Source organism: Corvus brachyrhynchos, unplaced genomic scaffold, assembly GCF_000691975.1.
Source record: "Corvus brachyrhynchos isolate BGI_N302 unplaced genomic scaffold, ASM69197v1 scaffold200, whole genome shotgun sequence".
Classification (NCBI taxonomy): domain Eukaryota; kingdom Metazoa; phylum Chordata; class Aves; order Passeriformes; family Corvidae; genus Corvus; species Corvus brachyrhynchos.
Window position 1 is genome coordinate 3196920 of NW_008236184.1, and position 11135 is coordinate 3208054.

General features: G+C 37.6%; 1 protein-coding gene across 4 annotated transcripts in view; it reads right to left on the bottom strand.

Moving 5' to 3' along the window:
• LIPC (lipase C, hepatic type) overlaps positions 1-11135 on the bottom strand; it is a 53574-nt gene that overhangs the window by 8691 nt on the left and 33748 nt on the right. For all 4 annotated transcript variants that reach the window (XM_008638025.2, XM_017737838.1, XM_017737856.1 and 1 more), the window contains 4 exons: positions 6098-6285; positions 4390-4569; positions 1895-2012; positions 404-637 (listed from right to left, as the gene is read on the bottom strand). In XM_008638025.2, coding sequence (XP_008636247.2) covers positions 404-637; positions 1895-2012; positions 4390-4569; positions 6098-6285 — 720 coding nt within the window. The remainder of the gene's footprint in view (positions 1-403; positions 638-1894; positions 2013-4389; positions 4570-6097; positions 6286-11135) is intronic.

Below are 11135 nucleotides of genomic sequence, written 5' to 3' on the forward strand. Positions count from 1 at the left end.
GGAGGTGAGTAGTACAGACCTGTGTTTTATTTGATTTGAAATAATTAATGGCACACTAGAAAAATCTGGCTTAATTAGAATAATTGTGCAGAAAAATTTCTCATCTTCCCTACTGCTGAAACAAATACCATTAAATTATTCAGAGGTGCTTGACAGCAGGATGCTCGTGGCCTCATTTTCAGGAGTGCTGGGCAGCTCAATTCCTTACTGGAGTCAATAAAACCAATATGAACTCAAGACACGTAAAAATCAGATAACTGATCTCTAAACAAGAAAATACCTTGCATATAAGGGGTGATAATAATAATACTTAGGTGCTGTTTAAGACCACAGTTATGTAGTTCCTCAGAGAGAGTCAGTACAGCTGCCCCGCTGCCTCCCACTCTGTGCCATTGGTTCTTACCAGTGATCCCAAATTCTGCAATGTGGTTGTACACATGTAGGATGTGACAGCCAGGCTGGAAGGTGCCTCCATTGGGATAAAAGTCAAAATGAGCCACAGGCTGCTTGATGCCGACACTGAGGCCCATGTGCTGTTTAGTGAAGGTATGAATTGCATCTACAAAGTTTGCATCATCTGGAGATAAACGGTCTGTTGGTGACATTCCTTCAAACAAGGGACCAGCGGGGTCAAGGCCTGCAATAAATGCAAATAATCCCATTGTCATATACTGCAGAAGGACTGTTCTGCTGCTGTAAATCTGTGATAAATGTCTGAAAATAGGCAGCACTGGTACTTTACAAGGTCTTTCTCTGATGGAAACAATAAGAATGCTTGTCCTGCAGAGGGTGGTTACACCTAAAGCAAACACGGGCACTGTAACAAACAGTAACTGGGACCTGCACAAGGACACAGGCCCAGAGACAGATGTGTTTGTCAAACTGTGCTTGCTGCCAGTGTCACTTGAGGGACCTTTACGTAATTTTGTTCTTTCAAATTCTAGAGATCATGCGTTTCAGGCCCTTTGGAAGATACCAGACCCACAGCAAGGCTGACTTTTAACCCACATTTGGGACCTGAAACTTTATAAAGCTCCACTTATTGCTTAAAAGGGCTAGATTTTATTTATAATAATTCTTCAACTTGAAAAATCTTCAAGGGAGATTATTACAGTATTCAGAAAAATAATACTCCACTTAGGGAGTCTTGCTGATTTTTGTTTTCTGGACTTTTTTGCATGGTGCTCTTCTTGGTTGGGAATTGATTTAGGAAGAGAACTTTGTGTTTAGTTTAAAGCTCCATTCAGCTTTGAGGACAAGCTTCCAAACTTGATATTCTTCAGTTGGTATTATGGAATCATATAGTTGCATAGATGTAACCAGACAAGACTAGTAACACAGACCATGAGTAGGGAAGTGCCCCTGAAGGCATATATTTCTTTTTAGCTTTAATAACTTTTATCACTATCATTTTTTTGGAGCTTATTGTTACAAGTCTGAATGACTTTTGCTGAAGGATGCATATAGCTGTTACAATAAATAATGTGTTCTGAGGTTTTTTCTTATCCATTATCAAGGTTTTATGTACTAGTAAGGTTTGAACAAGCAGCACCAGGGACCTGAAGTCCTTCAGTGCTTACACTGGTGTAATATCATGACACATTTGTAAAATCAGCTTCTTGGCATGCAGGCACTGCCACAAGAGCTGTGTAAGAGGCTGTGGTATGTGGCAATGAATCCAAGATCAGAATTGTGACTTCAAAGCACAGCCATGCATATTTGCCTCACTCCTAAGTTTTCTAAATCTAACTTCTAAACCAATGAGATGAGACTTCTAAACTGTGCTGAATATTGCTATTCGACAGCTAATTGTCGATACAACATTGATATGTCAAGTATCTTCATAACTTGATTCAGTTGGCTGGTTTTTTTCTTAAAGGTATAAGTCTTTTACCTGTAATTCTTCCAATCTTTTTTGTACCACTGATAAAACTTCCAGCAAATCCTGAAACATGAGCTCCTAGGCTGTACCCAATTAGATGAGCATTGCTTCTGGAAAATTGAATGGATTCCTGGAAGATAGTGGCAGCTTGATTTAAATGAAGAAATGTGAAAAGTAAACAGTGAAATATTAATTACAAGCTAGGAATAGTCTGAATTATAACACAAGAAATTTGTATGTTGATGGTGGTCAAATGAGGTGCATGAATCACTGAGTACATTTCTATTGGCTGAGTGTTATTCCTTGCTTCTTTTTCATGCAGCAGGAAAATGCCCCACATTTGGCCACTGCTCCTTATCTTCTGTGCACAGGAAAACCATCCACACAGATAATGGGATTTTTGTTGTTGTTTGTTGCAAGTGATGCAGATGTTCATTATCTTTTGTCTGCAGCATTTGGATTTCCTGTGATTATAAAATGGATATCTGTTCTTTAACTTCAGGGTAAAACAATCTTCTATAAAAAGTGCCTTGGGGTTTTTTTGCCTGAGATACCAGCATAAGCCAGACTAAAGGGATCAAAATATTGATCAGACATGTTAAACGACACAGCAGTGAACGATACAGCAGTGATATTTCTTGTACAAAGATGTGTATCTGATTTGTAACAAACCTATTGAAGCAGAATTGCCCTTCTTTCTATCTAATCAATGCTAGGTACATGTTAAGCATTTCACCTGAGCTGCAGGGCTCAGAATTTTTCTGACTTGAAAAGAAAAATGTGGCATATTTTGCTTGCAGGAAAGGCAAGCCTCACTTTTAATTTCTTTGTGGATGTTGCCTGTCCCAGTGGAATGGCTGTGCAGTCTCAACATCCATCTCTTCGGAAGATAAGGTGAAACTTGGCAGACTTCTTTTGAGAGAGACAGCTCTTAGAAATCACAAGATCTGACCAATTTTCTTGTCAGGTGATGCTGAAATGGAGGCTATTGAGGCTGTTACTGATCATGCCCTATTAATTCTTGGACCAAGAGCACTAATATTTACTTATTGTTTTTTAAAATGTTGTGCAGCACTGCAGTTTTTGTTACATCCATGGGGAATCTTTGAAATAATCATCTGCCTGTAAGCAGACAGAAGCACAGGAGAAAGATCATTGTGGGAGTTGGAACAAAGGGGGTTTTGCTTCTCAATACTGGTTGGACACACACAATGGTGTTTTATGGTATATTTAAATTCTGGAACACATCACCGTACAAGAGAAACTACCTACAATACTGGAGCAAGGAGTCATTTATTCAAGCCTTGATTTGTTTGTTGACACTAGAGAAATCACAGAATGTCTTTATTGTTGACAATGTGATATGTCCTCCTGGGAACTGATCACAGTCCACCATTTGATTCATTCAATAATTAAACAGCTTCAAAAAATTACTTTAGGCTCCAGAAACTTAAACTGTATTTAACCAAGAGCTAAGGTTTCTTCTAATGTCGCAATGAAAAATGGTGACTCTGACTTTCCTGTCTTCTCTTTTGTGCCTGTTGTCCCTAACTGGGTGTGGTATCTGACAGCTTCCTCTAGCCCTGCCATCCCTGCTTAGACCTTCAATGGTATTTGCTACAAACCTTTCAGCCTTGCAGTACATTTCTGTTCCACCTTAGGCCTCACCATATTTAAAGTAATGTATTCAAAAATTCATTGTCAGGCATAGAAGTATAATTTCAGTTCAAATTAAGTATCTCAGTATTAGAGATTGATACAGTAAGAGTTGCTTAGAGTTTCTGGTTTGTATGAGTGATTCTCATTCTACTGTTTGCTTTCTGCCTTTTCTTAAATAGTGCTGGAGACCAGTGATACCTTGAAGACTTATCTGCAGCCTTTTCAATCCAGCCATGGCCACTGCTCCCCATGTAGCAAGAGTTTTGATAAATAGTCACTGCATTAGTGTGGCTCTGTACTCACTGCAGCCTCCATGTCATCTGCTTTGTGAAGCATGTCTGTCCTCTTGAAAGGTCTCCCTTTACATTCTGGATCTCTAAGCCATTATTTTATCCTAATCTTTGGGAAATTACAGCAAAAATCAGACATGGTGTCGGGATTGAATTCTGCATTAAAAGTAGAAGTTGGGCACAGATAACATAAGCCCATTTTCCTATACTAATGATTCACAAATGATGATGTCTGCCTGTTTTTTACATGAGAAACAGTGTCAGCTGTCTACACACATGCTAATGGAAAAGCCGAAGTAGCAGGAAACCATCTCACCTCTAAATGTATATAAAAATATTTTCATAAACAAGACCACTTGCTTTTTCCTCTTGCATGATTAAAGTTTTATGAAATCACATGGAGGTTTATGGGAGAAAAAATGTGCACTTCATTAAAGAAATGTGAATGACTGAAATGAAAGCATTACCAAGCATAGTATTTCAGAAAGGTTGTGGAAGTATAAGAACAAGTAAATAGGTCTTTTTCAGAGAAACATGTGTTGATCTGGGAGTTCTTACCTCCAGCCATTCCAGGAATTGTGCTATCTCCTGTCCTACATAGCGTGTGTTCCGTACGGCGATGGGATAGTGCTGGTGAGCCAGTATAATCCAGTCTGCAATGATCACGTTCATTTGTTTATCCTGAGACTTCAGAGCTGCTGCCATTTTCCAAATCCAACTTTCTAATATCCCATCCACCTGTTGTAATTGAAGAAAACCCCCAAACGATAAGAAAACCATTGTTATGGGAAAGCAATATTTCTTGTGAAAAGCATAAGGAAACAAAAAAATGTAATATGAACAGGAAGGGATTAATGCCGGTAACTGGATTTTAGGGGCTTTGGCCTGCTTCAGTGATGAGAATCTTCAGGTTTTGGTGGACCAAAAAAATTAAGAGTCAATATAATAAGTGTATAATAGTGTATGTTTTGTAATATGAACTCTTATCAGTGAAAATGATGTCCCCAAAGACTTAACTCATCTGGAAATAACTGGTAGTACTGGTTAAAAAGAAAGACAGAAATGCCCAAAAAAAGTCTGATAGAGCAGCTATCCCTGTAAGTATAAATTAAAATAATCGGAGAAGGGAAGCTGGAGGATTGCAGACCAGCAGGCATTTGTCATCTCTAGCCATTCCATTTTGAGAGCTTTTTTTGAGCTATTATTTTTTGAATACCTGGTTACAATTTTCTTGCATCAAAGCATGTTTCTGATTCGATGGACTAGAATTATTATTTAATCTATCAGATTTAATTGTTATTCTAGTTGTATGTATTTCCTAAATTGATAAAATATCCTTATCTCTTCTAGTGTAACAGAATTTGGGAGTCTCAGGTCTGGGTTTCCACACACACTCCTCCAAGAGCCCAACACCTCTGCAAATTACATTAATATGAATGACGAACTTCAGTGGCAGCAGCTTCAGGTCTGTGGTTTGAAGAGGTTGTAGGTTTTGAACAGATTTTTCTTTGCGAGGCTTGGCTCTTATTTGCTAAGGGACTTCTGTGCATTACAGGGGGTGTTCACAGCTCCTCTGCATATTTGCAGATGTGCAAGAAAGATCCATTGTGCCACCTTATGTGATTCCATCGGTTCTATGAGTATTCAAGGATCTGTTAAAATTACTTAATTTCTTATCCTGCCTTCTCTTTTGTTTATTTTTCAACCAAGAAGCTGATGACAAGTCACTCTTTGTATTGGTATGCTTTTGAGAAAGGTTTTTTCATGGTGAATTGGTTTTTTATGGTTTAACTGGAAGGAGTTCAGTGATAATTCATTGATGTTGAAGGCTTCGCTTTCAACTGAAGGGGCTTGTGAAGAAGTTCTTTTTAAAGGTGCATCTCTGAGAAAGATGTGGGGATATTGTGGGCACTTTTCATGAAGTCTGTAAATATCTGGCAGGGAACATATCAGAGAAATGAAACTCTGTATTCAGCTCTCCAGGGCATAGCACATTAATTCAGCTACTTGTTCAAGCTCTGCTAGCTTTAAACCAGGGCTGAATTTAATCCTTGGCACAGGAGTCCCATGTGAAAAATTGCTCATAGACTGTTCCTTCAGAATCTGTCGGGAATATCCACTTTGTATTATTTCTAGCCATGATAGCTACCAGTGAAATCTATCATCTTTGTATCACAACCTTACTTCTGATGTTACTTCTGTAGCATAATGAGAAGGAAATAAAATCAGATTTAATTTGAATTAAAAATAAAATGTGAGTTCATACCGACCAGCCATGGACTATCATCACCAGAGGAAGAGAGGCATTGAAACTGCATTTGTCAAGAGTCTCCAACTGATTAACAAAAATCTGGCAGCTGCTTTCAGTTGTATCTGTATAGAGTCTAAATTTGGTTTCTAAGTTTTGCTGATCTTTCTTTGTCGTAGTGTGTTCACTCTGTGATCCCAGTGCCTCTGAAATGAAATTTGTGACAACAGTCATAATAGGAAGGAATTGAAAACCTGGAGAAGTTAGTAGTGCAAAACAAAAAAAACCCGAGTAAATGAGTAAGCTTGGAACTCTTCCTATGTATAATTGTTGCCTGCTCCAGGTGGGCCTAAGCTGTACATTTTGGGTCAAAAAGTGATCTCTTTCAAAGTCTGAGATGGTTCAGATGTGCCTCTGAGTCCCTCTATGTGAACAATAGCAGTTACACAGGAATAGTGATCTGATTGCTATGGGCCTTTATAGAATGCATAAGGATTGTAAAACCACAGTACAGGTGTTGTGCCTTCACCATGTAGTCCATGCACAGACAGGCACATTCAGAGGCTCTTAACTCTGCAGAGCATTTCTGCTAATGTGCATTTGCTCGTAATTGCTGAGCAAGCATCATTACACTAAAATAACCATTTTATTGAGGGTTATAACTGCTTACAGACCTGGGCAACTGCTTAAAACTATTAGACCACATCATAATTTTTTTTTCTCTGAAAAGGAAAGATGAAATATTGCTCTTTTAGCTGTAATATTTTTGATGATTTTGTTTTTAGGTAAAATAGCTTGGTGCATTTAGGACAGCATTTTCAGAAATGTCTGTTAAGTAAGAAAGTGTGAACTGTGGTTTTATGACATGAGTTTAGAAGGAAAAACATAAATGTAGAGCAGCTGCTGAAAAATAGAGTAAAATAAAGCAGAAGCTTACAAAAAGCCACTTGTGACATGCAAACCTTTCTAGTGAGACTTCAGACTATTTATTTAGCTGAAAAAAACCCATGCAATAAATTATTATTTAAGGTAGAAAAAATGGGTTTTAGTAGAAGAGATGTTAAGGTGTGATGAGCTAGACAAGAGAGAGGTTACAGTTCCTCACATTGGAAACACTCAGAGTGCAGAGATTTTATTAATGGAATTCCTTGGGGACAGTTTTTTGGCTAATCTTGTTTTAGTATTTCCATTAAAGAAGCAGCAGGAAAGGTACAAGACTGACAAAACATGGGAGGCCCTTGCTGATACTGAGAAGACCAAACCATTGAGCGTTAAGAGCTAGATGACACCTTGAAAATACAGCAAGAGAAACAGGTAGAAATCTCCTACTGAAGTGCAAGGTCATACAGTTGATAGAAATTTGTCTATAAATGGGGCTCATAAATTGGAAGTGACACAAAGATAAAAAAACTTGGCTGAAGTAATCAATAACAAAACTGACCATGAGTCACTGCTACCATTTGACTGTGAGAAAGGAAAGTATAATTCCAAGATGCATTAGGCTAGATGGTTTTGGTAGGAAGAGAGGATATCAGTTGTAAGTAAAGGCAGTTGTTAACCACATCCAGAATAGTGTGCATAGCTCTTGTTGCCAGGTGCATCTCTGAGAAAGATGTGGGGATATTGTGGGCACTTTTCAAGAAGTCTGTAAATATCTGGCAATGAATATATCAGAGAAATAAAACTGGTAGTTTCATTTCAGATTAAATTGGTGGTTTAGGTGCCCCCAATTCCATCTGCAACAGCTGCTCACCAGCACCACTGAAATGGTCAGGGAGGAAGCTTTTGTTTTAGTTAGACCCAACAAGTCATGAAATATTATTGGAGGTGAAAATCAAATATTTTATTCAATGAGAAGTTAAAATTATCTATGTTGGAACAGATCTGAAATTAGTTAAATTTTAGTTCTTATTTTTCTTGCATGAAAGTTCCTTAATAAAACATTAATATCAGAAAGATTGTATTTTGTCTTCTAAGTCAACTTATTTTTATTCTTTTTCTTTTTTTTTTTTATACATCACAACTCTTATGTCTATAGATGTTTTTAGAAAATACCTAAAATCATAGACTATTCATTTCTGTATTGTATCTGCAAATCTATCCTGGGGTTTTGTGATATTGTTGTCCTAATGAGATTTGGGTAGTTTACAAGGAACTTGTGATACATTTGCAATGGAGTCTTTATCCTGCAAACATATTTTGTGACATGAAATCCCTGTGTTTAAATATTTGCAGTAGTAGCATCTTGTGATGCACAATACAAAGAACCCTAATGTGGAAGTACGCTGGATTTAGATTTTTGCCACAACAGTCTTGTTACAAACATTATTCAAGGTTTAATTTCAGTGTAATGATAAGACATGATAAAACAGCATATTTAGTTTGTTTAAGTGCATGGCAATTCTGGCAAGAAAACTCCTAAAGTGACCTGCACTGGATGTGCACTGCTTTATATTTGTTGCTAATTATTGTTCATTCAAAGTAACTCCAGGCAATGTTGTTTCATAGCTGGGAAACATTTGTGAAGGAATTTGTTCAGCCTTGTACAAGAGTTGGAATTGAAAAAGCTTCAAAGTTACAGAAGGTTTGGTTGATAAAATTCGTAGCTTCAGTGTCGCACATTTTCCTCTCAGGCCACTTTTAACTCTCATAGGACTAAGTCTGATCATTTCTCTCTTACAATGTCCACTTAAGAGAATTTCTGTTGTATTTTTTTTTTTCTCTTGCAGAGGACTTAGTTTCTGAAGGAAGTAATATCAGGAAAGGGTGAATCTACATAAAGAACTGAAAATTAGAAAGAGCTTTAATGATGTTGATATTCTCAATGTCTGGTTTATTCAGCCTTTGGTGAGTAGTCTCTACACAAAAATAAGCATTGTGTTCTATTTTTAGCACAAAAAGAAAAACAAAAAAAGAAGTAACTTGTGCCTGTTCCATTGTACACATCCTTTCTTTGTTTAATGCCTTGTTTTCATTTTCTTTTTGCTCTCTCAGTGTTTGTGCAATGTAAGGCGCTTTGTCACTGTACTGTTTGTACATACTACAGAAAACCACTCTGATAAAGAGCTGTTTTCTTTAGACACTGGCTGGAAAGTGCTGCAGCGCTTTAATGGCTGAGCATTGGTTTGCTGGTAAATCTGGTAGAGGGGATTAAAAATACTGCTTGAAAAAAAGTTAAAAGTTCCTGTAGGATCTGTTTCCTAGGAACTGCTTTAGTCTGTTAATCTGTGTAGTGACTTGGAGAAGGAAATAGTGTCTGAAGAGCCTGGCTTCCACAACAGACTCTTGCTGAAAATGTTGTACTGGTGACTCAGTGACATGGCTGCAGGGAACTGGGAAGTTTCATAGGTCAGTTTGCAAAAACAACACAATTAAACTGCTAAAGATTTTTTTCATGGTAATTACAGTTAAGCATGCAGAGATCTTTCTGAGCCTCCAAAGAGTTTTGCTTTGGAAAAATACCAGGTGAGCGGGTTGCCAACTTAATATCCTTTTTCTCAGAACATCCCACTCTAACATGAATTCTTTCAGCAAAGCCACACTGATCCATGTGCTTCCACAAATTACCTTCCCACCGGGCAGCGCAGTAATCACGAGCAAGAAAAGTTATTGTGAATTCTTGACACCCTGAAGGAGGTTCAGCCCTTTCCTTTTACTTTGTATTAGTGATGTTTCTGTCAGGTGCAGTAAAGACTGAAGGCTGGGTTTGTAAATACTACTTCACTGCAGCATGGCCGTTTCTTGTAAAATGCTTTGGAGTTAGTTTTGGGCAGACAAACCATAGCACTTTTAGATTTGACCTGAGATAATAATTTTCTTACTGAAAAGTAAAATGAAGAGAGATTCCCAGTTGAACAAAATAAGCAGGTTAATCCAGAAGACTGACTTGGATTAAATCACCCCAAAAGATAAGAAGGTGTTCCTAACTATAGAATTTTGGAGTCGGTTCTGAAATTTCCAGATGTGATAGTAATGCTTTAAACTTGTTAATGAAAATTCTAGTGGAAACTAGACAAAGGTCTAGGTTCTGTCCAGGGTTTGAAACCGTAAATATCCTATGCTTTTCTGCAGGAGAGGTCCACAATCTAAATATGTTTCTATATTGTGTCTGATTAGGTATAAAAATACAGCTACAAAATATCTGCTTCATAGTACAAAAATTACCTAAACGTGTGACAGTAATGAGGATGGTATGAACGAAGTATGGAAGAACTATCTAATGTGAAGAGAAAAACTGTATTATTTGCCACGTCATACACTTTAAATTCATCTTACAGTATAGCATAAAGATTTTGAGTAAAATTGGCATTTCCAAGTAAGGAAAGCAGCTTAAGAAAAATAATGTTCAGTATCCTTCTTCCTGTCATGGAACCAGCAATGAAGAGGATATTTCAGTGGCACTCACCTAATCCTTAGGCAATTGAAAAATTAATTAAGTAAATCTGAACAGAAGTTAAAACTTGGGCTGCTGGTGTGTTAAGGATACATAAAAATCACACACGTCAGCATGTGAACACATGCCACTATTTCCAGGTCCTGGCTGCCTTGTGACCCGAGCAGCAGCCTCCCTTCGTGTTCATGAGTGGATTTGTCTGAGCCCTAAAAAACCTCCTGCATCTTTTGGGTGGCTTTTCCTGCTTACATGGAAATGTTTCCAAAAGAGTACTTATGTACTGTGATCATATTTTACTGTCACCAGTATCCAACACATTTCAGAAACAAGTGACACAACTATTCCCCACAACCAGAGAATTCTATTGTGAAACTGAGCAAAGACAGTGATGTGTTAATGATTTTTGTTTGTGCCATGGGAAGTGGAATATATCACAGATCCCCTCATTTCCAATGGCAAGATTCGTTTTTATCACTTAAAAGAAGAGCTAATGTCTCAGCAGTGTTCAAGTCTCTCAATTTAACAAATACTTCTTGTAGAGCTTTTCTTTTTAGTTGATTTTTGTTGTTCCTGTCAGTTCAAGGTTTTGGGATGTCATAGACTAACAGTTGATAATTCCATCTCATGTAGTTCTTAGGGGAGAACTCTAAAACACTCATTTTT